Source organism: Panthera tigris, chromosome F2 (genome assembly GCF_018350195.1).
Source record: "Panthera tigris isolate Pti1 chromosome F2, P.tigris_Pti1_mat1.1, whole genome shotgun sequence".
Taxonomy (NCBI): Eukaryota; Metazoa; Chordata; class Mammalia; order Carnivora; family Felidae; genus Panthera; species Panthera tigris.
The window spans coordinates 19113577-19141145 of NC_056676.1; the positions used below are offsets into that span (position 1 = coordinate 19113577).

The following is a 27569-nucleotide window of genomic DNA, read 5'->3' on the forward strand; positions in this document are numbered from 1 at the left end:
TGCAGTGAGTAAAACCCGAAATGAAAACTTCCACTAGGAAGTTGGAGTGAAAGAAAAAGCATTATGGAGGCAAGACTTACACGAGACTGAGAAAACAGATTTAAATACTCCTGAGTTAAAATGTGACAGAGCTAAAACTTTCTTTGGGTGCTACTAGCTGACCACCACAGAAGAGATTTTCCTATTGATAGCATGGCCACAGTTATCTTTGTATTTCCTACATTAAATTTAGCAGCAACCAATAACTATTCTTTCTCAAGGAGAAAATTGTATTTTCTACAATGTAATAGCTTTCAAGGGTTTTTTATTTTGACTTATCACTTGACTAGAAGGAAGGAAATTCAGAATTCTCATTAATGTGCTTCAAGGCATATAGAAAATTGATTCTATTTCCATGAGAAATAACTTTTAAATTATTTAAATAGTCCTATATAAGGAGAAGGAAACCATTTTTAAAAATCCATTTACCTTCTTTTGTGAAATGCCAGATCAATTTCACCTGTCAATGAGGGTAATTTTATTTTTAATACCAGACTTATGAAACCCACTAGACCTTTATCTTTATTCATTGCCAGATCTTTAATGTAAAATAGAGAAATGTCAACTTTCATTTTGCTTTCATTTAGTCATAATAATAATCGGAGCTATTTATTGCAAATGTTAGTGCTTCTATTTTCTTCCCAGCTTCAGTGAGCTCTGATTCCCTCTTGAATACCCAATAAAGGGGAATATTTCCTTCAATACTAGTCAAATTCCTTACCCAGAAAACTCAATCCATGAAGCTCTCTTTCAAATATTTGTTATGAAATGTCATGTTTAGTTTTATTATTCTCTGTCTTTAAATTATGAGTTGAAGTATTACCTGTGAAATGAAGAAAGGTGAAATCCTGCCCCAATGCCCCAGCAGAGCAGAAAGAATGCATGTGTGTCTGAACTTGGCTTAAAAAATAGTGACAAACTATGGGTGGGAAACTATGTCTCTCCTATCTTCTAATACAAAACAGGATATTGAATTTATACCAGGAATTCACATAGCATTAGATTTTATTTGGAGGAATAAAAATGGATTGGGGGAAATTTTTTAATGACTCTAGAGGCTATAACTAGAGTGTTAGCTTTTGTTTTTAGTAATGAACTTGTAGTATAACTTACCAGTCTTAAATACTAACAGACTAAATTGTATTATAGACTTCGGTAGGCGATTTAATTTTCAAAGATGACTTCTTCCATTTTTCTCTCCCCTACTGGGCCTGGATCATTGTCATTGCCAGTAGACATCTGTTATGTGAGTGAAGGAGGCACATAGAAGGCTGTTAGTAGATATCTGCTAAATAAAGCTTATTTATAAGAAGGATTGTTTATAGTCTATCTTAACTTTTTGCCCCTTCCTATCACAGTTTTTCCTGTTGTTAATTGCTCAACTCTTATTTGAGTGGCTGTTATTATAACACTCTATCTTTAGTACATAGCCAACTTTTTTCCTAAGGTCTTGCATATAGAACATTGTGTGAAGGGGGTTAGCAACTTTAGCATACACATTTGTCACGTGAGTGGTTAAGTTGGCGAAAATATGAAGGCAGTTATAAGGGCAATATGGAGAAACTAATAGATAAGACAAGAGCTACTGACCTGGAGTTCATGACCCCTACATGGTCTCTGATGGACCCAAGAGATCTGTGAATCTCTTTATTTTTGAAAAAATTTAATGTTTATTTATTGTTAAGAGACAGAGACAGATCGTGAGCATGGGAGGGGAAGAGAGACAGGGAGACACAGACTCCGAAGCAGGCTCCAGGCTCTGAGCTGTCAGTACAGAGCCTGACGTGAGGCTCAAATCCACAGACTGTGAGATCATGACCTGAGCTGAAGTCAGACACATAACCCACTGAGCCACCCAGGGACCCCTCTGAATCACTTTAAATGAAATTATGTGGAAAATGGGGGCACCTGGGTGGCTCAGTCGGTTAAGCGTCTGACTCTTGATTTCGGCTGAGGTCATGGTCTAACAGTTTTTGAGATGGAACCCTGCATCCAGCTCTGCACTGACAGCGTGAAGCCTGCTTGGGATTCTCTCTCTCCCTCTCTCTTTCTGCCCCTTCCCTGCTTGCATGCGTGCTCTCTCTCTCAAAATAAATAAATAAATATTTAAAAAAATAAATTATGTGGAAAGTGTTCTGTGTATGTGCAGATGGACATTTTCTTTCTTAGATTCTCTAAAGGTCCTATTAAGGAAGGTTAAGAAAGAAATTAAAACATCTGAACAAGAAAAGGAACAGGGATTTATAAAAGAGAGAGGTGAAGGCATTGGGAAATGATTGAAGGCTTTCTGAAATTGTTAGATACTACCAGTTGGCATCAATTGTTATGGCTTGTCTAACCATTTAATGGGAAAGCCTATGTGTTGATTGCACATTTAGAGTTATTAAAAAATAATCACACGTTGATAATACAAATGTAAATAAAATTGAATGTAATAAACATATAATTGTATGTTAAGCCATTTTAATTAAACGTTGCAATAGCTGGGTAATGGATTTCCTAAAATTACTAGCTAAATCGTAATATGCATTTGTAAATAGGCTTATCAAGCCTTGAAAGCTTAATGAAACTCCTCTGAGCTGAATCACTTTATTAAAACAAGAATATCAATACATATTATAAGATCTGGTAAATTGACTTTGTTAAGTGAACATTGCTACCAGACGGTAAATATGCCATAAAATGAATAGAAAATCTTACAATTTAGAAATATATATTAAATATTTTTTAAAAAGCTAAATTCACTTTCCATTAAGAAGTGTTTCTTTTCATTAAAGCTCATAATTGCTTGTGAGATATCTGTTAATGAAGCCTGAAAATGTTCCCTTCCTCTTGGAGCTTCCTCTATTGGCAGCAAGAGACAAATAATAAACAAGTAAATAAATATAAAAATATGTACCATACGTTCAAGCAGTGATAAGTGACAAGATGGAAAATAAACCAGAATAGGAAGGAAGAAAATGGACAAAGGACACTCTTTTTCATGAGAAGTCCAAGAACAAAGAAATAACCTTCATATTGTCAGATTTTAGCTGTTGTAGACCTGATAGAAAATATGTAATACATATGTCAGAGACTAAGTCAAGCTTAGTAATTTAGGGATATTCTAATGTAAATTTTAAGCGGAAAGAATGTTGATTAATGGAAAATTAATCTTTCAAAGGAATCAAAAAAACAGAAGCCTTAAAAATATCGAAAACAAATGTATCTTATGACTCACTCATTTCTTTTTGAAAGCCAAAATGGCATATAACTAAATCACACATTTATTACAGAATGTTGATAGGGCATTTTGATGAGTTCAAAATTTGTTATTTCTCATTTATTTAGGAATTCATTCGTTTATTTCTTTAGGAAATACACATCCTAACTCAAGTTATTCTTTTATGAAACTCATTACTAGTCACTTGTGGAATCATAGACTCATAGGTGGACTCTTCCTAGGCAGTCAACACGTAATCAATGTCTGGGATTCATAGCCTAGCACTGTCTTCATGACCAAACCATGTATTTTAATAAGACTAAAGGAGACACTTCCTTCAGCCTTTATGAAAATGATCTTGGTCATTGTTGGCTGTTGAATAGGAATTACACATTTATAATCTGCCCTTTGTTCCTCATCTTTGACAGCCTAATCTACATATTTTTCCTTATCCTGTTTCACTACCAATATATTTCCTGGATTTTTGTATCTCTCAAGTTGGAAGACTCTTATAGATCTGCTTAAATTAATTCTTACTTTATTTAGTGTGTTTAAAAATGGAGTCTAAAAGAAAAAGTGATTTATTATTTATTGAGCATTAACACAAGGTAATGTGCTAGATACTGCGTGAGACCAATATGAAAAAGAACATCTTAGATTCAAAGTACAGGTATTTACTTTCAGATGAGTAGAATGACAAGGAAATGTGTTTTATTTCTGCAGCTCAGCATCCACAGTGCCTGTATATGTATATATATATAAAACACTTAGTGTCTGCTAAAGTAATTATGAAAACTTCACATAGGGGCACCTGGGTGGCTCAGTTGGTTAAGCATCTGACTTCGACTCAGGTCATGATCTCATGGTTTGTGAGTTTGAGCCCCATGTTGGGCTCTGTGCTGGCAGCTCGAGCCTGGAACCTGCTTCGGATTCTGCATCTCCCTCTTTCTCTGCCCCTCCCCTGCTCGTGCTCTCTCTCTCGAAAATAAATAAACATTAAAAAATTAAAAGCATCACATCTAAACATTAAAAAAAAAACCAGAACTCTTACGCATAAGCCAAAATGCGACAATGAAGTGTGAAACTTTTTATGATCTCTTCAACAACCTGGACGTTAATGCAAAGAAAGTCCTTTAATTTCTGCCTAGAGACAAGAGAAAGGGCACAGATTCTGCCTGCGAGGCTATAGTGGTGAACTAAAGAAGCTTAGGAGGTAGGTTAAGAGAGGAATAATCTTTTTTTTTAATTTTATTTTTAATTTTTTAAAATTTACATCCAAATTAGTTAGCATATAGTGCAACAATGATTTCAGGAGTAGATTCCTTAGGGCCCCTTACCCGTTTAGCCCATCCCCCTTCCCACAATCCCTCCCATAACCCTCAGTTTGTTCTCCATATTTAACCCTCAGTTTGTTCCCCATCTTCTGTTTTGTCCCCCTCCCTGTTTTTATATTATTTTTGTTTCCCTTCCCTTATGTTCATTTGTTTTGTCTCTCAAAGTCCTCCTATGAGTGAAGTCATATGATTTTTGTCTTTCTCTGACTGACTAATTTCACTTAGCATAATACCCTCCAGTTCCATCCACGTAGTTGCAAATGGCAAGATTTCATTCTTTTTGATTGCTGAGTTATACTCCATTGTATATATATACCACATTTTCTTTATCCATTCATCCATCGATGGACATTTGGGCTCTCTCCATATTTTGGCTATTGTTGATAGTGCTGCTATAAACATGGGGGTGCATGTGTCCCTTTGAAACAGCACACCTGTATCCCTTGGATAAGTGCCTGGTAGTGCAATTGCTGGGTCTTAGGGTAGTTCTATTTTTAGTTTTTTGAGGAACCGCCATACTGTTTTGCAGAGTGGCTGCACCAGCTTGCATTCCCACCAACAGTGCAAAAGAGATCCTCTTTCTCCGAATCCTCGCCAACATCTGTTGTTGCCTGAGTTGTTAATGTTAGCCATTCTGACAGGTGTGAGGTGGTATCTCATTGTGGTTTTGTATTTCCCTGATGATGAGTGATGTTGAGCATTTTTTCATGTGTCAGTTGGCCATCTGGATGTCTTCTTTGGAGAAGTGTCTATTCATATCTTTTTCCCATTTCTTCACTGGACTATTTGTTTTTTGGGTGTTGAGTTTGATAAGTTCTTTGTAGATTTTGGATACTAACCCTTGATCTGATATGTCATTTGCAAATATCTTCTCCCATTCTGTCGGTTGCCTTTTAGTTTTGCTAATTATTTCCTTTGCTGTGCAGAAGCTTTTTACTTTGTTGAGGTCCCAGTAGTTCATTTTTGCTTTTGTTTCCCTTGCTTCCAGAGACGTGTTGAGTAAGAAGTTGTTGCGGACAAGATCAAAGAGGGTTTTGCCTGCTTTTTCCTTAGGGATTTTGATGGCTTCTTGTCTTACATTGAGGTCTTTCATCCATTTTGAGTTTATTTTTGTGTATGGTGTAAGAAAGTGGTCCAGGTTCATTCTTCTGCATGTTGCTGTCCAGTTTTCCCAGCACCAGTTGCTGATGAGACTGTCTTTATTCCATTGGATATTCTTTGCTGCTTAGTCAAAGATTAGTTGGCCATAGCTTTGTGGGTCCATTTCTCAGTTCTCTATTCTGTTCCATTGATCTGAGAGTCTGTTCTTGTGCCAGTACCATACTGTCTTGATGATTACAACTTTGTAGTGTAGCTTGAAGTCTGGGATTGTGATGCCTCCTTCTTTGGTTTTCTTTTTCAAGATCGCTTTGGCTATTCAGGATCTTTTCTGGTTCCATACAAATTTTAGGATTATTTGTTCTAGCTCTGTGAAGAAGGCTGTTGTTATTTTGATAGGGATTGCATTGAATATGTCAATTGCTTTGGGTAGTGTCGACATTTTAACAATATTTCTTCTTGCTATCCAGGAGCGTGGAATCTTTCCATTTCTTTGTGTCTTCTTCAATTTCTTTCATAAGCTTTCTATAGTTTTCAATGTATAGATTTCTCATCTCTTTGGTTAGATTTATTCCTAGGTATTTTATGTTTTTTTGTGCAACTATAAATGTGATCGTTTCCTTGATTTCTCTTTCTGTCATTTCATTGTTGGTGTATAGGAATGCAACCGATTTCTGTGCACTAATTTTATATCCTGCAACTTTGCTGAATTCATGAATCAATTCTAGAAGTTTTTTTGGTGGAATCTTTTGGGTTTTCCATATAAAGTGTCATGTCATCTGTGATGAGTGAAAGTTTGACCTCCTCCTGGCCGATTTGGATGCCTTTGATTTCTTTGTGTTGTCTGATTGCAGAGGCTAAGACTTCCAATACTGTGTTGAATAACAGTGGCAAGAGTGGACATCCCTGTCTTGTTCCTGACCTTAGGGGGAAAGCTCAGTTTTTCCCCATTGAGGATGAAATTAGCATTGGGTCGTTCATATATGGCTTTTATGATCTCGAGGTATGCTCCTTCTGTCCCTACTTTCTTGAGGGTTTTTATCAAGGAAGGATGCTGTATTTTGTCAAATGCTTTCTCTGCATCTGTTGAGAGGATCATGTGGTTCTTGTCCTTTCTTTTATTGATGTGATGAATCACGTTAATTGTTTTGTGGATATTGAACCAGCCCTGTATCCCAGGTATAAATCCCGCTTGGTCGTGGTGAACAATTTTTTTAAATGTATTGTTGGATCAGGTTGGCTAATATCTTGTTGAGGATTTTTGCGTCCGTGTTCATCAGGGAAATTGGTCTAGGTTCTCCTTTTTAGTGGGGTCTCTGTCTGGTTTTGGAATCAAGGTAATGCTGGCTTCATAGAAAGATTTTGGAAGTTTTCCTTCCATTTCTATTTTTTGGAACAGTTTCAAGAGAATAGGTGTATTAACTCTTCCTTAAATGTTTGGTAGAATTCCCCTGGAAAGCCATCTGGCCCTGGACTCTTATTTTTTGGGAGAATTTTGATTACTAATTCGATTTCCTTACTGGTCATGGGTCTGTTCAAATTTTCTATTTCTTCCTGTTTCAGTTTTGGTAGTGTATATGTTTCTAGGAATTTGTCCATTTCTTCCAGATTGCTCATTTTATTGGCATTTAATTGCTCATAATATTCTCTTATTATTATTTTTATTTCTGCTGTGTTGGTTGTGATCTCTTCTTTCATTCTTGATTTTATTTATTTGTGTCGTTTCCTTTTTCTTTTTGATCAAACTGACTAGTGGTTTATCAATTTTGTTAATTCTTTCAGAGAACCAGCTTCTGGTTTCATTGATCTGTTCTACTGGGTTTTTTTTTTTTTTTTTTTTTTTTTTTTTTGGTTTCGATAGCATTAATTTCTGCTGTAAACTTTATGATTTCCTGTCTTCTGCTGGTTTTGTGTTTTACTTGCTGTTCTTTTTCCAGCTCTTTAAGGTGTAAGGTTAGGTTGTGTATCTGAGATCTTTCTTCCTTCGTTAGGAAGGCCTGGATTGCTATATACTTTCCTCTTAGGACCACCTTTGCTGCATCCCAGAGGTTTTGGGTTGTGGTGTTATCATTTTCATTGACTTCCACATACTTTTTAGTTTCCTCTTTAACTGCTTGGTTAGCCCATTCATTCTTTAGTAGGATGTTCTTCAGTCTCTAAGTATTTGTTACCTTTCCAAATTTTTTCTTATGGTCGATTTAGAGTTTCATAGCGTTGTGGTCTGAAAATATGGACGGTATGATCTCAATCTTTTTGTACTTACTTTGGTCTGATTTGTGTCCCAGTATATGGTCTATTCTGGAGAACGTTCCATGTGCACTGGAGAAGAATATATATTCTGCTGCTTTAGGATGAAATGTTCTGAGTATATCTGTTAAGTCCATCTGGTCCAATGTGTCATTCAAAGCCATTGTTTCCTTGTTGATTTTTTGATTAGATGATCTGTCCATTGCTGTGAGTGGGGTGTTGAAGTCTCCTATTATTATGGTATTAGTATCGATGAGTTTATGTTTGTGATTAATTGATTTATATATTTAGGTGTTCTCACATTTGGTGCATAAATGTTTATAATTGTTAGGTCTTCTTGGTGGATAGACCCTTTGATTATGATATAATGCCCTTCTGCATCTCTTGATACAGTCTTTATTTTAAAGCCTAGATTGTCTGATATAAGTATGGCTACTCTGGCTTTCTTTTGTTGACCATTAGCATGATAGATGGTTCTCCATCCCCTTATTTTCAATCTAAAGGTGTCTTTAGGTCTAAAGTGGGTCTCTTGTAAACAGAATATAGATGGATCTTGTTTTCTCATCCATTCTGTTACCCTATGTCTTTTGATTGGAGCATTGAGTCCATTGACGTTTAGAGTGAGTACTGAAAGATATGAATTTATTGCCATTACGATGCTTGTAGAATTGGAATTTCTGGTGGTGTTCTCTGGTCCTTTCTAATCTTTTGTTACATTTGGTATATATATATATATTTTTTTTTTTCGTCTTTTCTCCCCTCAGAAAGTCCCCCTTAAAATTTCTTGCAGGGCTGGATTAGTGGTCACAAACTCCTTTAATTTTTGTTTGTCTGGGAAACTTTGTATCTCTTCTATTTTGAATGACAGCCTTGCTGGATAAAGAATTCTTGGTTGCATATTTTTCTGATTCAGCACACTGAATATATCCTGCCACTCCTTTCTGGCCTGCCAAATTCTGTGGATAGGTCTTCCCTTGTAGGTTAGGGACTTTTTTTTCCTTTGCTGCTTTCCTGATTCTCTCCTTGCCTATTTTGTGAATTTGACTATGATAATATGCTTTGTTGATGGTCTGTTTTTGTTGAATCTAATGGTGGTCCTCTGTGCTTTCTGGATTTTGATGTCAGTGTCTTTCCCCAGGTTAGGAAAGTTTTTTGCGATGATTTGCTCACATAACCCTTCTACCCCTATTTCTCTCTCTTCCTCTTCTGGGACCCCTGTGATTCTGATGCTGTTCCTTTTTAATGAGTCACTGATTTCTCTAATTCTTAAATTGTGCTCTTTTGCCTTAATCTCCTTCTTTTTTTCCACTTCATTATTCTCCTCTATATCACTGATTCTCTGTTCTGCCTCATCCATGCTTGCTGCCACCGCATCCATCCATGATTGCAGCTCAGTTACAACATTTTTAATTTTATTCTGGCTCTTTTTTACTTCTTTTATCTCTTAGAAAGGGATTCTAATCTATTTTTGACTCCAGCTAGTATTCTTGTTATCGTGATTCTAAATTCTGGTTCAGACATTTTGCTTTATCTGTGTTGGTTAAATACCTGGCTGTCGTTTCTTCGTGCTCTTTCTTTTGGGGTGAATTCCTTTGTTTTGTCATTTTGAAGGGCGAAAAGGAATTAATGAGGTAGAAAAATTAAAATTACTAAAATAAAAATTAGAAAAATATGAAAATTAAAAAATTAAACACACACGCACACACACAAATCGAATAAATGATGCTAGATTCTAGGTGTGTTTTGATCTGGGTGTTGAAAGTGGTTTGACAGATTAGAGAAAAAATAAGGGGGGGAGAAAAAAAGGGAAATAGTTTGAGAATTTGAAAAAATGAATACACTGAAGTAGACTAAAATGAGATGATGGGAGTAAAATAGAATTTGAGAAAATATACACAAAAGTAAAGAATGATGTAGAATATAATTAAAGAAAATCAATGAAAATTAAATATAAATTTGAATCTTTTCTTTTTCTGTATTCAAGAAAAAGAAAAGAAACGAAAAAAGAAAAAAGAAAGAAAAAAAGGAAATCGTTTGAGAATTTGAAAAAGTGAATACACCTTGGTAGACTAAAATAAAAGGATGGAAGTAAAATAGAATTTGAAAAAATTTACACAAAAGTAAAAAATATACTAGTAAAAATTAAAGAAAAATATTTTTAATAAAAATTGAAAATAAAAATGAGTTTTTTCTTTTTCTGTATTCAAGAAAAAGAAAAGTGTAAAGAGAAAAAAAAAAGAGCATTGAATAGGTGGACCTGCTAACAGATTGAAGTAGGACTGAAATTCCTTCATTTTCCCCTAGAAGTCAGTCTATGTAGTGCTTCATAGTCCATAAACTAAGCTGGTGGTGAGACTTGTGTTCTTGAGGAGGGAAGTTGGCCCAGTTGGGTGGGGCTCAGTGTAATGGCTCCGCTCTCCAATAGATGGCGCTGCTATCCTGCTGGGCTGGATTGTTGCTACGCTGGTAGGTGCGTATGCGCATGTGTGGAAGCCGTTAAAATGGCACCACTCAGCTACCCTGTCTGTTCTGGGTCAGCAATCGCGCACCTGTCCTCTGTCTTCAGCTTTCGTCTACTCCCCGCTTTTTCACCCTTTGTGACCAGGCCCCAGGCAGTACCTTTCTCCCGAGTTTTGTCTCAGATGCGGCTGTTTTCCCCGGCCCCTTACTTCTGAAGGACTGCGGCTTTGACCCGTTCCGTCCCTCTGTGGGAGGGTCTCACTGAGCATTGGCCAAATATCGGCTGCACCCAGGAACGCTTGCTAGACCCTGCTGCTGCCGGTGCCCCGAGACTACGGCCAGGTGCCAGCCCGCCCCAGGAAGAGTTCGCGAGATACTGTAGCAGCAGCATTTCAGGGATGATGGAAAATCACAACACACATCTGGCACCAGGCTTCAGCCTTAAGGACCTTGTTCCAGCACCAGCGAATGTGGCTGTTTTCTGGGGTCTGCTGGGACCAGGTGGCTTCAACAGTCTCTACCAAATGTCCTTCCGCTTCTCCCCGTGTGTCCCGAGAACTTCCTGGACCCCACTCTGTTCCTGGGGATTCTCCCCTCCTACCAGAGCACCACCAGGTATCTAGCTGTGGAGTTGCAGCCTTTGCGCTCCCCTTGTTTACAGTCTTAATGGAATTTAAACCCTCTCCTTTCTCCTTTCTCCCTTTTTAGTTTGGTCCCTGCGGCTGTTTCCAATTTTCCACTTTCTCTCCAGCTGCTTTTTGGGGAGGGGTGCTTTTTCCGTATTCCGCCCCTCCCCCCGCCCGAACTGAGCTCTCTCAGCTCAAAAAAGCACCTCCCTTCCTGCACCTTCTCACTCTGCTCCCCAAGTTCACTTCTCTGCGCTGCGTACCTGCTGAATTCTGTGGTTCAGGTCGTGAAGATTGTTGTGTTAACCCTCCAGTCAGTTTTCTAGGTGTGTAGGATAGTTTACTGTTGGTCTGGTGGTATTTCATGGACATGAGACACACAAAAAACTTCCATGCTGTTCCAGCATCTTGGCTCCTCCCCCCAGGAATAATCCATTTTTCCACCAAAGAGAGCAAGCACATGGGGTCAGATAAAACTAATACTTACCAATCTGTGTCCAGAAACAAGCATATAAAATGCAATGCAGCAGGGTCAGGCACCCAGGGAAGGGTGGGGTCAGGAGGAAGAGAACAAATGGTAATTCAGAATACAGGCCATCAGGACGGAAGGAAGGTTCCACCTGGAGAGAGGCTGAGGGAGGCAGGTGGCCACTTTAAACCATCCTTTTCCCATTAATCTGGTTTAGAATTTATCTTTTTAAACCAAAGTAAAATGGAGTTTTGGAGTATATTAACACATCATTGAAGTATCAACTGTTGTTCTTTTTCATAAAGCCTCTTTGTGGTTCCGTTTCCTTCTCTGTGGGATGATACTGCTGAAGGAAGCATGCAGATATCCAGGATGCTGCCTGTTGTATTCTCTGAACACATAATGGTATTAATTACTGTTTAGTGACTGCTCCAGGTGCTTTATATCTCTTAATTCATTCCACCCTCATGAAAACATTATTATCTGTAATTTAGGAAGGAGGAAACTAAATCCCAGAGTAGTTACGTCACTGTCCCAAGATTGTACAACTATTAAGTAGCTGAGCCAGTCTGTCTTCCTCCAAATTCCATGCACTTCCGTGCTGTATGCAACCTCCCTTCAAGAAGGACTTCTAAGAATCCCCTTATCATTCAGGTTTAGGTTCGAAGTCCAGAGTAGAGGGGCCCAGGACCCTACATGCTGTCAGAAGGACCCTAATCCCACCTTTCCCCATCTCAGTCACCACTTGTCTGCATTACGAGCTCTGCTTCCCAGTAGCAGGGTACTCTTTTCTCTCTAATGGTGCAGTTTGCACTTCTGTAGTCTATAGGTTATGGAGTTGGAAAAGAGGAAGGTGTCATCCTTGCTCCCCTTTCCTGCTTGTAGATCTTGCTGTCTCCTTTCCCCCTAAAAAAGTCTCCAGTTCTGTATTTCTTGTTTCCAAACATGCTAATCTTACACCACCTCTCATAGCAATCATTTACCAAATCCCAGGTCATTCCTCTTTTCCTAAATAATGCATGCATCTGGCTCATTGTCACATTCCCCAGCACCCTCCCTATCTTGGTGAAGTTAGTATCCACATTAGTGATTCTTTCCCAAACCTAGCCTCTCCTTCCTTAGTCTGCTCTTCACCACTGATCTTGAATTCCACCCTACTTTAGTCACTTATCTTCTCTGTCATATCTAAGCCTCATTATTATTAACTGCTAACCTATAATGTCAATCTCAGGTATTTCATTCTCTGACTATACCTCCTATCTTTCTAGTTTGTTCCCACTAGTGCCCAACTTTAACTGGGACCTAGATATACTGGTTCCACTCAGTTTTTCTTGCCCCTCATCCACCTTGTTTTCCTCATTTTTCTCCTTATACAGCTTCTGGTTTGGGCCCATTGTTGTAATCTATTTATTGGGTATAACCCTATTTCTCTTACCTCTCTTTTCCTTTGTTTTACTTACGTGGTAAAACTCTACCCTATTTAAGTCTAACTCTGACTATTCCATGGCTGAACTGGCACAGGCTAGAGAAGAACACATGGCCACACCGGCTGGTATCACTATGAATCCATGACCACCAAACTCTAGGAGGTCACTGGTCCTGCCCAAAGATACTCTGGGTTCATCCAGTCTGTTCACGTGTCCACACTCCTCAATGACGATTGCATGCCTTTTCTTGTCTCCTCAAACCTCCATCATTCCTCCCCAGTCCTTCTGTTCAACTGATGACACTTCCAGGAATGTAAAGGTTCTGGTCACTCTGGAAAACAGTTTGGGAGTTTTATATAAAACTAAACATGTAAATACCAAACTTGTCTCAGGTAAATGAAAACTTATCTTCACACAGAAGCAAGTATATGAATGTTCATAGCCAAAAAACTTAACCCCTATGTCCTTCAATATGTGAATGGTTAGATAGATTGAAGTACATGCATGCCGTAGCAAAGAAAGGGAGTGGACTCTTGATACATGGAACAGCATGAATGAATCCTTAGGTAATTAGACTGCCTGAAAAAAAAATATTAAAAGGTTACATAGATACCCTTTGTATAATATTCTTGAAATGAGAAAATTGTAGGAATGGAGAACAGACTCGTAGTTGCCAGAGGTTAGGGATGGGGAAAAAGGGGTATGGAGTCTGGTGGGAGGGGCAGAAAAGGGCAGTATGAGGGCACCTTGTGGTGTTTGAAATGTTCTGTTTCTTGATTCTGGTGGTGGATACATGATACACAAATCTACACAAATACTAAAAATATCGGGAACTAAATACACACGCAGAGGCATACACACACAAATGAGTACAATTAAAATGGGAAATCTGAGTAAGATAAGAGAATTGTATCGTTGTCAGAAAACTATTGTACAGTAGTTTTATAATATGATACTGTTGAAGGAAACTGTGGAAAGGGAGGGTGCACAGGATCTCAATGTATTATTTCTTAGAACTTCATGTAAATCTATAATTATTTCAAAGCAAAAAAAATCAATTAAAAATGTTAGTAATCTGTTAAAAACACCTTGAGAGTTTTGACAGTCCATCTCCCCCCAACTATCTTTCAGCAAAGGGCATTCGTATCCACTGATGGGCCTTGCCTGAGCAGTTACTATGTTGGTGGTTGCGAAATGGTGATTTTCTGCTTCTACCATTCCTGCTACATTTATTAACTAGCATTAACCAGGACAAACAAAAGGTTTTTCTCTGCCCCTCTTTCCCCTGACCTTCTCTTTCATATCCACCCTAACTTTGAGGTGAACCAATGGGGTGGGACTGATTGATCTTTGCCCACTGATGACATACAAAGTCATTTTGCTGTTTCCATCCTCTTCTTAGACAACGTCGAACCTAGTATGGCTGTTAAGACAACTTGAAATGTTCTGATCTGTGCCGTGAAATTTATCTGGTTGGTTCTTTATTTTTGTTTTTTTACCACACTCCTTCTACATTTTGGCCTGGTGGCAGTGGGGACCAGACATGTAACCCACTTACCTTATGGGCTGTCCTTCTGAATACCTTTAGAAAGGTTATGTTTTCATCTTGCCTGGGAGAGATTTCCTCTACATCATGTGTTTTTCTTTCATGAAGAGACATTTGCCATTTCCTTCCTTTGGGCAATAATATGAAAAGAAATTGGATTATAGAGAAAAGATGAACTTTGGAACAATTTTTTAACTATATGTGATTGTTGTTTGGGCTTGTAAGTTGTCCAATCAGATACTGTCTTGAGAAGTTGGGGGAGAGGGAACCATGAAACACAGAGAATTTACCCAAAGGAGCCTGGCTTTATGACAAAGAAACTCCTCCAAATTTTTTTTTTTAATTTTTTAACATTTATTTATTTTTGAGACAGAGAGAGACAGAGCATGAACCGGGGAGGGTCAGAGAGAGGGAGACACAGAATCCGAAACAGGCTCCAGGCTCTGAGCTGTCAGCACAGAGCCCGACGCGGGGCTCGAACCCACGGACCGTGAGATCATGACCTGAGCCGAAGTCGGCCGCTTAACTGACTGAGCCACCCAGGCGCCCCTGAAACTCCTCCAAATTTTCAAAGACTCTTTAAACTCAAAGAAACTGAGAAACATTTAATTGCCAATTTTGGTTTCATCTTTTCTTCTACCAAATCCTAACCCCACATCTAGGCAGCCCGATAGGAATAGTGAGGAAAGTTATTTCAGTTATAGAAACTAGCGTTTTCATTTTAAAATAGTCTTGTGATAGTATAATAGTTATCCCGTTACATGTGTTTTGCTTGACATGCATTTGTTTGTAGATAAGGGATTTTTACATAATAATCTGGACTTTCTGCCTCCTCTTTTTAAAAAAATCAGAAAAAATGCATCAACAGTGGGCTTTAATAATGACATGGCTGATTAGCACCTCCTCCCTTAAATGGGGCAGGAGTTACAGTTTGCCATGTTTCTCACCAATACCTACTTGGAAGATTGTTTATGAGGTGCCAAAGGATGTCTAGGAAAGAAGATAGTCTATATTTCCCTCATCCTTGGGAAGAATTTTACTAATATGACTATAATTTTGCATAGCAAAAAATTGAATGAAAATTTGGTTGCAGATTTTCTTTATTTACCACAGCTAATTGATAGTGTTGTCATCATTGAAAACTAACATTTAAATATTTCTTCAGCTTAAAGGTGGAGCCCAAGACTAAAGGATTAAAACAGCAGCAACAGCAACATAAGAAACTTCTGGCAGCAATGCTCTCTCAAGATTCTTTTGAGTCTCTCCATAGCCCTACCCCATCTGTAACAGAAGAAGATATTGATAATGAAGATGATGCAATGGAATTGCTGGGTAATTTTAAAAATTAATAATTTCTCTTTCTCTTCTTCTCTGGCATTGTAAAAGTGTGTAGTGATTTAGAGATTTTAAAGTTTTTGAATAGTTTTGTCCTAGGGGAAAGACACCATTTAACACATATTTTATTTACATTAGACTTTCATGAAGTTGCATGTAAGAATGAAGTTGAAATGACCTAAGCATGTGAAGTATTTATTAGACTGTATTTTGTCTTTGTATATGCAGCACTTTACCTTCTGACTCTTTAATCAAGCTTTATTCTGTGTGCAATTGTGATAAAAATTCAAGTCTGTCTGCTTTATTCTCTGATTATGATTGCCTTGATCACATCTTCTGTCTATAAAATATATCCAAAATACATATTTCAGCCCTCATTCCAAAGTGTCCCCTATTGTTTCAAGGATGTTTTAGAAAAATAGAGTAAAATTTAAAAGGACAGATAGTAAATTAGTGTTTTGTGTCTTCCATAAATGACAGGAAAGTTTGCAAGATTTCAGTGTTTTTATAGGCTCGTTACTTTCATGAAAACCTTATTAGTGTTGTATATGTAGGGAACCCTTTATATCTTAAATGAAGTAAATGTATGTTTTTATTTCACCATAAATCTCTGGATAGTAGTTTTTTTTAACTGAACTTTCCTTTTATCCTAAATAATTAGAATAATTTTTGAATACTTTGTAACCATATACTAAAGTGAATAAATAATGTAATCATTCAAAAACTGCAAATAAATTTAACATAGAATAAGGAGTCTCAGAAACATACAGACATTTAAAAATTTTTTTTTTCTAAATGAGCTTCCTGGGTTTTAAGTGTTCATGGCAGCAAAATACTATGATTTAAAAAAAAGATATGTCTCCTTGCATATACCTACAGAGGTGTTACTTACTCAATGATGGCAGGTTCATCACTGTTTTCTGATAATACTGAATTCATTCCAGCATTGAGGAGACTGTCATGGCATTTTCACTTTATGCTGTTCATCTTTTTTTTTTTTAAGAACAATTAAGTCTGAGTATTTTTTTTTTCAAGGAATCTCATCTCCCCACCTCCAAATCATTGATGTGGCAGATATGCCAGATGTTGTGGTACCTTCCCCAACTTCAATTCAGGAAATGTTTTTCTAAGCACTTAACCTCATGCTAGGCACTGAGCTCTGTCCTAGGATCATAATAAAACAATCATGGATTCTGTTTGCAGGAACTTTGCATTTCTTAGTGTTTGAGATAAAAAATGTAACTACATTCATGTAGTTCTTGCTACAGGTGCTAATGTGATTAAGCACACAGTTTAAATAGGGATAACACTTAATGCAGAGGTAGAGGATGATGATCAAGGAATGTTTCATAGAGAAGCTGATTCTAGCGGTGAGTTGAGTCCTAGAGGACAAGTGGATGGAAGTTCAGCAGGCAGAGTGTAGTCATTAGCCTTGTAGGTTTGCTCTTGTACGAATGGACTCTTTTGCAGTTGTGCTCCATGACTGAGCTTGTAAATTGTTCCTTTGCTTTGGTCGTTAACAGTGAAGGGGGCAGGGTCTGAACAGTGACTGTCACTGGCAGGGCCAGGACGTTGTTCATATAACATCAACGTTGGCTTTTTGGTACATTGACGTTGAATTGTACAGGTATTGCTCTCTCTCTCTCCCATCCATTGCGTGACTGACGGCTCTTGATCAGTTGATATCCACAGGAAGGAAATTATACTTACCTTGCAAAGATAATCTTTTGAAGAAATCTAGGCATGCTCAGAATCACTTTGGATTTCCTGATAGCATCGGGAGTATCATGTTAGAGTGGAGGAAATCATAAACTTCAGTGATGATTGAGGGGTTCTTTAAGGAAACTCAGGTGTCAGTGCTGGTACATCCTAGATCTCAGCTCCTTAAAGTTTCTAGTCTCCCAAGCTGAAGACCAGAGGGTTGGTTTTTTGAGACTATGTGAGCCATTAATAGCTGGTCCTCATGGTTTTTTTTAATTTAGACATTGTAGCCTGTGGTCTGAGCGAAGTAAAGAATGAAAACTAGTTGACAGTTTGGGCTTTCTCCATGGAACTCCATATATCTTAGCATAGGCAGCTGGTAGTGTACTAATGCTGGTCTCTAGATTATGAGATTTGTCTGCAATAACATGGAATGTTGCAAGTGTGCCAGGCTGTCCTCCTAAATAATGCCATATGCAATCCTGTTGCCCCATTGTCTCAGTGAACAAAGGTCATGTAGCAGAAAATTGTACCTGAACGATTGTTTTACCCAGAAGTTCATTAATTACGTAAAATGTTGTTTAGATATGAAATATTTGTCTTTAAGACGCAAATACACTTATCCATTCAATCATTTAGAAAATATATATTTAAAATAGAGACTCAGTTTTCTTCAAAAGTAGTGTGCATAAATTCATGACTTACAATGTTACATGTGCCTGTATCTAAGATGATGGTTCATCTCTTATATGAAATCAAACCAGGTGTACATGAAAAATTTCAGTTGATGTAAGTTACAAATTTTTTGCAGTCATGATGTAGTAATGGATGAACTATTAATATGGATGAATATGGGTATAAAATAAATTGATAATTTAGTTATTCAGTTTTAAGACTTGACGTCTTCAATAGCCATGTATGTCTCTATTAATATTCTGTTAGATTTCAAGTCCTACACTAATCAATTGATGTGATACTGATAAATCAATTTAGAAACTATAATACTTACTTTTCCAGTCCTTTTAATATTAGATTTTCATAATTTTGTTTATTATTGAAGAATTTTAAGACAATATTTTTTTGAAACCCTGATCCTAGAAAAGCATATTATATGTATATATTTGAGGAAAATACAAATGCTGAGTTCCTGAAAATTTATTTGAAATCAAATTTTAGTACATAGAGTCATTGTAAAAGGCAAGAGACTATTTACAATATCTTTTGCACATCTGCAACATTGTATAGAATGAATTTGCTATAGCTTATGTGGTTTCATTGTCTTAACTTGTTATCTATATCAGGGATTAACTGGCTGAAAAATCTATATACATGAAAAGTAGTATGTATTCTTTGTGAAGTGATAATTAAATGAGAAGTATAGTTATTAGTTAATGTTAATGGAACAAAGGATTGTTGTTAAGTAAAATTGGTTTAAGGGGAAGGGAGAAAAGAGCCTTTTAGTTGAAGAAGTAGAGGTCAGTAAAACTTCTTACCTTAATTCATTTGTAAAGGAATCTAGCATTATTAATACATACTGATTAATATTTAACTCTCCACAGTTGTTTAATTGTATGTTGTTAGATTTCTACTCCCAGTATATTGACATATGAAAATATAGTACCTACGGCATCTATAAATTTTTAAGTAGATTAAATATTTACTGTAAGATTGCTTTAAATCCTATTTGTAAATTCATAGCACAAAAGTAGCTTAATATGGAATTAATATATACCAGAGAACAAAATATCCAAATTTCTGGAATTTTAAGAACTAACAAATTTAAGCACCAGTGAAATTGGTGCTCTCATTGCAGAAGACATAGAATAAAATATCTGCCAACTCACCTTAAATATGTAGTTCTCATCTTCAAATATAAGATATTCTGAAATATTTTAGTAACTTCTGGAAATTAATGATCACGATTATAAATTTGCATATTTTTAAAAGTTATTAAAATTAATTATTTTTCAAAAATGGAGAGACAATTTACAATGGTACAGCAAGAGAGTTATAAAAAATACCTATATTATCTTTTACTCCACTAACTTTCACAGAAAATTTGAGGAACTTCACTAATTTCAAAGATATTTCAACTTGTAAATGTAAGTTCATTTTCACTATATGCATTTTTCATTTTATTTCTGATGAAAAGCTAGTCGCAGTTATGTGCTTGATTACCATGAATATAATTTATACTTATTTGAAAATATCAGAATTATTTGAAAGGCACAAGTGTTATTCTTACATATTTTGGTATAGGATATTACAGAAAAAAAATTTTTTGGCTTTCTCAGAATTGATGATGAGGCAAATATATAAAAATCAAATTTCAGAGATGCTACAAAAGGAAAACAGCATTAGTCATGATTTATACTTTCTGATCTTAGCTCATATCATATAAAAATTAAAACTAACATTGTATTACCAAAAATAAGCAAGGTGATTGTAAGTATATTTTATTTGCTTTAAACTTAGTAATTAAGAACAAGTATAATTGTCCTGGTATTCTCTGCAGAATACAGTAAATTATGAATTTCTAAAACCCCAATATCTTATCAAACTATGTAACATATAAACTTAATTTTCAAGAGGGACTCATTGCATTAAGGCAATCTTTTGACAAATTCTTTTGCATGTGACCAATATTTATAAAGTAAACATTCATATTCTGTTCCGTTTTTTTTTTTTTTTCCAGTTGGAGGCTTCTTAGCAGAAAGCATCCATTTCACTTAATTAATAGAAACAGGCATTTCACTTAATGAAAAATGGATGCTGTCATTCAATGATGTTGGATAAAAAAAGGGGAGAGGGCCTTAAATGTTAAAAAGAAATCTGTCTACCTACCTATCTATATACCTATATTTTAATGTTATTAAGTATGTAAAATAGTCTAAAGCATACACCATAAACTTTGTTTCCTTTGGGTATTGGTATTTGGGAATACCAGGACAACGGAAGAGTTGTCACTTTAAAATGAAGATTCTTTGTAGAAAAGATTCTTTTAAAAAGTCAAAGACTTTCCAAAATTTATATTACATGTAAGGTTGCTTTAAATGCTGCATAGAAATTCATTCAGCATAGTACTAAAATAACTTAATATGGCATTAGTACATATTAGAGATTAAAATATTCCAAATTTGTGGGGTGTTAGGGTATAGCGATTTTGAGCACCAGTGAAGTCAGTGCCCTAAATCTAGAACATACTGAATAAAATAACACCCACATCACCTCAATCTCAGTAGCTCTCATTTTTAAATACAGAATATTCTCAGAAATTCCAGTAATTACACTGCAATTGATGACCACAATTACCTAAATATTATAGAAAATCTACACATATATTCTTAAATGTTCACTAAATGAATTAATATAATTGAAAAACTAGAACTTCACACAGATGTATGAAAATATCTTTCACATGCCAAATAATACGTATTAACTCCTGTTGAACCATTTGATGTATTGTAACAGAAGTTCTATGAGATGCCTCTACTATAGAGTTTTGTCCTATATTCCTGAATTCTAACGTCACCTTGCTTTAGAGCCATCATTGTTTGCACAAATGCCAAGTGGGATCAGGTTGAAGTGTTGTCTAAGTGGAGTTGAATAGCACTGTTTGTCTCTCTGGATTACAGTGACAACATTTGAGAAAATCCACTCAGACACATTTTTTTCATTCAGCAAATATCATGCACCTGCTATGTGAACAGTGCTAGTTTGTATTAATGTACAGCTCTAGGATTATTGTGTCTTGTGTTTTTCTAATTACTTGACCTCTTTGGACTTTGAGAGAATGGTGAATCTAGTGCACATTGGCATCTACATAGAACCAAACAATTCGTAGGTTTTTCCTTCAGCTCTCAATTAGTCTATTGATTAATTCATTCATAGGTTTATGAATTTCTCCACTTATTACATGACTCTGCACATCCCTGGGAGTTAAAGTTTGCATAAATCTGGGCATGTTTCATGAAGTATTAACTATTCAGGGATGATTCTCAAGATTTGGTTTGCTTAAGAATCATCTGAGTAGCTTATTTTAAGTACAATCCCCAGTTCCCTCTGTCCTCAACTTTTGGTTTGTTAGATTTGAATACAGCCCATGAATCACCATTTTCCAACAGGAATGCTCTTCCTTCAGTCTTTCAACAAATTCTGTTGCAGGTGATCTGTACAACATACAATGAGAAACTCTAATCTGGAAGGTATGGTCAATGAACTTTTTTGTCGTTTGATCTAAGATATCCTGAAGCAAGAGAAATAAAATTGCAGAAAGTATGATTTTTATAATAAAAATAACATGGAATAGAGGCTTCTGAGTTAATCTAGCTCTTTTGAAATGTCTCTTGAAAATAAGGAAAAGTCTTGCTAAGAAGCCTTGGTTACTGTAGTTTGTATGACTAATTATTGCTGTCTTTCTTCCTGATATCATATTTTTTAGGAGCACTTGAAAAGTGAACTGCTAGAGTAGAAAAATTATGTGTTATGAAATGATTCTAGCATAGTCCTGAGGACATGGCTTTGTTGAGATTCTACTTTATCATATTATTCTGTTAAACTTTTATTTAGGATTCTTGCTTTGCTTTTGTTAGATGTGATTTATAGCCCCCTTCACTGTCTTCTACAAGTACTCGTTTCATGCTTGGAATTACATTTGTGATTCAGTTTCTTTATTCTTCATTTGTGTTAATTTCCAACAACATATTGAAATATTTACAAATGATAGCCAGTGTTTACATGTAAAGGTTGCCTTTTAAATAAATATAAGCTTGTATGCCACCAAAAACATACATCATCCTACATGATTTATGGCATTTAATAAGAAATGCTATTTTTTCTTAAAAAATTTTTTTCCAGTGGTAAAAGTAGATCAACATAGCAGAATAAAGTCAATAGTTTGAAAATAAAATCTAAACCCACAAGTAAATTATTGACAGTTGTCCTTCATCTCAGTGGTATAACTGTGTGAAAATTCCTTTATTTGAGAGATAGCTGTTTTCAGTATACTTGTAGGTAAGTTGTTTCATACATATTTCTCACTTTGAAATAAGTTACAAGTTCTTTGACATATAACAATAATATAAGTTAATGTGCTTTTTCATATTTAGGCCATAGCTTTTCACGGAGTATCTTGCAAAGGTGTGAGCCACATTTATGATGTGTGATTATGTGGTCTCTGGCCAAGGCACTGAGCTAAAAAACTCTAAGACCAGCTCCAGCCCTCATGTTGCATGTTGCCTTTTGTCACCTGAGCTACCAGTACTTAATTATAAACGCTGGTAGCAATATCAACCTTCCTATTACATGGGGATGTTGTAGGAAAAAAATGGGATATTCTCTGAAAATGCTTTTATTTTTATTTGTTGTGCCTAACAGCAGGAATATTTGAGAAAGGACACTAGAATTTATAGATGAAACTTTCCTTCCAAATAAATTTAAATCCTCCAACCCCACACACATTTTGTCTAGTTATAAGCACAGGAAAAAAAACCTAGCTTTCTTTAGCTTTGGAAATACCTAGTAGAGTAAATATTGACGTTTCCCACAAGATAATACAATCAAAGACTTGAAGAGGAAGGAAGTAAAGGTACAAGGGTATTTACAAGCCAATACAAAACATTATATTTTTATTTTTGACATGGATATTTAAGCAAGGGCAGACATCGATATGATTTGGTTAAGAATATAGAACAAATTACTCCACTGTCTTTTCTTCCATATAAATATATAACTTCTAGGATGAAAAGAAAAATATTTTGTGCTACACATGAATGTTCACTAGCAAAAGCTGAGCTGAGAGCAGGAATAGGAGGGAAAATCAAAAATGAGATATATAAGAACTATAAATTTGTATTGTATGTTTACATGCTTCTGTGTAAATAAAACCTTAAAAGTGTTGAAAAATTTATAGGCTTTAAAAACTCTTCAACTATATTGATAACTATGAAAATATTGAAACAGCACAATTTTGATGGTTTTACGTTAAGTCATTGTATAAACAAATCACAACCAAGTTGAAAATCAGTATTAATTATTATTAGGCTTTTATTGTTTTTGAAATAAACTTTCCTCTTTCAAATACTTAATAAAATGGTGGTGTTATATACTTCAGGATGATTTGTTTAGCTGCGGTAATGATTTTCATATAATTTGACTGAATTTGAATTAATTTTGTACTCTTTGTAAGAGCCATTTGAAAGTGGTACAAAGTCAATATTCTATTGTATTTTTTTTTGTGGTTGAAAATATGCAACACAATGTTATTAACTCAGCAGTTATTTACATTTTAACATCAAAACCAAAAGACATTAAAGAGGTATTAAAACTGTTCTTCTGAATTGTTTAAAACTTCTTGTGTAACTCACAGTAATCTGTTTAGATTTCTATATGTTACAATATCATTGACATCTTATTTAACCATCTTAAATAGAAAGCTAAAATTGTTGAAGTTGAATACTGAATACACGGTAATAATAGTGATCACACACTTGTCAATTAGTTTCAATATCAGAAAACAATAATTTTTGCAAAGTAAAGCTTCATTCAAGATTTTTTAAGGTTTTTTAGAAATACATTTTTCAAAATCTGAAATGTTTAAACCGGTTCTATATATATGAATTTCTTTTAGAATGAAAATATTATGATTTTCTTTTTTTGATAGTAACATGTTTTATAATTTCAGAAAATATTCTTAACAATAATGAAAAAATATTTTTTAAATTGCTCTAATGCTTTTATACCTGCACGAAAGAACACAATAAGAAAAAAAATATGACAGTGTTTTAAAGGTGATAAATTAAATTAAGAGATTTTATTTTACTTTTTAACATTTTGGTTTATTTCTGCAACAGACGATTCAATGACTGAAATTAATATGGAATGAATTTACTTATATGAGACTATAAGCATAAAATTCCATGTAAATTTTTAATTTCTTTAAAATTTACTTTTTAAGGAATTGTCAGAAGGGTGTTTTTAGGCCAGCTGTTTTTCATGTTTTAAATGCTGTCATATTTATTTTTTTAATTACCTACATTTGTTTGGATACAGTCTACTTCAGGAATTTAATGTAGAGTATTATATATATGGTAAAACAAAATTTAAATTAATCTAATGAGATTAATTGTATGGAAGAGAGTATATATAATATTAGAAATAAAAACAGCATACATGAGCTTTCTATTCAGGTAATCCTAGATGCAAGTTTCACCATTGCCTCTTACTAATTCTATGATTTGAGAAAATAACTTGTTACTTTCTAATGTTGGACCCACCATCAGAAAAATGGGAATTTGGCAACACTTACAGGGTTTTGTGAAGATTAGGTAAAGAGTTTGGTGAAGAATAGGTAAAATAACCCCTGTGAAGTGCTCAGTGTATCTCATAAAGGATTAGAGCTAGAAAAAGGATTTGTTACTATAATTCATACCACTTTTATACCAATTCCCTTCCTGTCTCCATCTAGCCCATGAGATTTAGTACATGTGAAAAAGAAAGTAAGATCATGGGAATTTGGCCTTGGGGGTTTAAAGTGTTCAGTGTTTTGTCATAAATGTCTCATCTAGGTATGTTCTACATACATGGAAATTATTTCAAAAAATACTTTCCACTTGATATTTAAGTCCTACTTCTAATTTTTTCCCTTTCCTTTAAAAAACACAAACAGGGGACACCTGGGTGGCTCAGTTGGTTGAGCATTTAACTTCAGCTCTGGTCATGATCTCACAGTTCATCAGTTTGAGCCCCATGTCAGGCTCTTCTGAGAGCTCCGAGCCTGGAGCCTGCTTCAGATTCTGTGTCTCCCTCTCTCTCTGCCCCTCCCCTGCTTGTGCTCTCTCTCTCTCTCTCTCTCATAAATAAACATTAAAAGTTTTTTTTTAAAATAAAAAATCACAAACAACTTTCTCAAAAGAAAATGCCACATGAGACTAAATCTCCCCCAATGTGTTAAAAAGAATCTTGCATTTAGAGACAGTACCCCCATTAGAAAAGAACATTATAACATTCAAATTTTTCTAATACTTTGAAGAAACTATTTTCAGCAATTTGAAATATTAAAACTTTTTTTTAAGTATCAAAACTTTTTTAAAAAAGTATCAAAATCTAGGAACTTCTGATTTTTTTATATGTACTTGTTTTTGTTGCCATGTTACTGCCTCCCTAATTTACAGTCATTGACATCCATAAGTCCTGTGGTATAATGAAGGTGATACCTGGTTTGTAGAAACGTGAAGATTTTATTGGCCTCATGAATGCCAACTTATCATGGGAGTAAGATATGTAGCATTCCAAGACTAGCTCAAAGAAGTAAATATTTTCCAAAGCTTGTGTAAGCTATATGCATTTTCATATTATAATGCATTCTTTTTTTAAGGCAATTTTTTATCTTCTCACAATTCAGAGAATCCATATCCAATAACATGCAAAAATATCAAGAGAGGAAGGGGAGAATTTTTTTTCAGGCTACAATATGGTGTTCTTATCTTTTTTTTATGGACTTTTGATGTTCATAGTCTGAAACTTTTTCAAGCGGCATTGTTAAGATTTTGATACCATCTGATTCCTAACATCTCTGTGGCTGAGTTAAGGACGTCTTTTACTGAAAGTAGTAGTTAAGGTAAGAAAGGTGTCTCTGCTCATATATGGTCTAAACATAAAAGGACCAAGGATCAAATAAACTCCTAGCCACTCTATTTTGATAAAGAAAATTAAGAATGTGAGCGGTTACTCTCCAATATAAAAGCTTTTAACTGAAAGAAAATTCAAAAACCTATTTTAAAAAAATCAAAGAAGCCCCCCCTCCAGTCAAAAATAAAGATAAAAAAAAATTAAAGGCGGGGTGCGCCTGGGTGGCTCAGTCGTTTAAGCATCCAACTTCAGCTCAGGTCATGATCTCGCAGTTGATGAGTTCGAGCTCTGTCTCTCTCTGTCTCTCTCTGTCTCTCTCTCTCTGTCTCTCTCTCTCTCTCTCTGTCAAAAATAAATAAAGATGTAAAAATTTTAATAAAAAAGCAATTTTTAAAGAAAAATTAAAGAAGCAACTAAAAAAACTTTTTTAATTTTAATGTTTATTTTTGAGAGAGAGAGAGAGAGCAAGCAGGAGTAGGGGAGGGGCAGAGAGAGAGAGGGAGACACAGAATCCGAAGCAGGCTCCAGGCTCTGAGTTATCAGCACAGAGCCTGACGCGGGGCTCCAGCCCACGGGCTGCAAGATCATGACCTGAGCTGAAGTTGGCTGCTTAACCAACTGAGCCACCCTGGCACCCCAGAAGCAACTTTTTTGTGTGTGTGTGATAAAGTTCAGATTATTTGCTCATTATTCCACCTAGAAACAAACATGGTTGTTCCTTTAGAAATGCTATCTTTGTTTAATATAAACTTTCCAACCATAAAGAGAAATGCCATCATAATATACACATTTATAAGTTTATTTTCTAAATTGTATCATTGTTTCTCATAATCAGGTGTTAAATAATTCTCAGTTTATCATATATTAAAAAATAAAAAAATAAAAAAAAAATGGAAAAAAAAATAATAATTCTCAGTTTGTGGGAGGGGAGGGAAAGGCATGAAAATGCCTATGTGCTCATTACTGGTCTTCTAATGGCTTCAGGATTTTGCATTCTTAGTTTTCTCTTCCCCTGAATGTTCAGATGTGTATACTATCAATTTATTTCATTGTTTATTGCCCTCCTGATAAGCAAAAAAAAAAAAAAAATTGGAACAAAGACTAATTTTTCTCTGGAAAAATGTTGGCAACCTTTAGCAGTATAAGCTAATTTAGGAGCTTTTAATATCAGATCTTCTGGAAGTCAGTTGTCCTTTAAAATAATATTTATTTTTGAAGGCACCTGGGTGGCTCAGTCGATCAAGCATCCAACTCTTAGTTTTGACTCAGGTCATGACCTCACGGTTTCATGAGTTCAGGCTCTGCATGGAGCTCCGCATCGGTGTGGAGCCTGCTTGGGATTCTCTCTCTGCCTCTCTCTCTCTTTCTCTCAAAATAAATAAATAAACTTTAAAATAAAATAATATTTATTTTTGATTATGAAAAGATACATATTCAGGGCACCCGGTGGTTCAGTC

At 35.5% G+C, this 27569-nt stretch overlaps 1 protein-coding gene across 1 annotated transcript in view; it reads left to right on the forward strand.

Moving 5' to 3' along the window:
- Nucleotides 1-27569, forward strand: part of CF2H8orf34 (chromosome F2 C8orf34 homolog) — a 400043-nt gene that overhangs the window by 147327 nt on the left and 225147 nt on the right. The window contains 1 exon segment of the mRNA XM_042973375.1: nucleotides 15614-15780. Within this exon segment, the coding sequence (XP_042829309.1) occupies nucleotides 15614-15780 (167 nt within the window).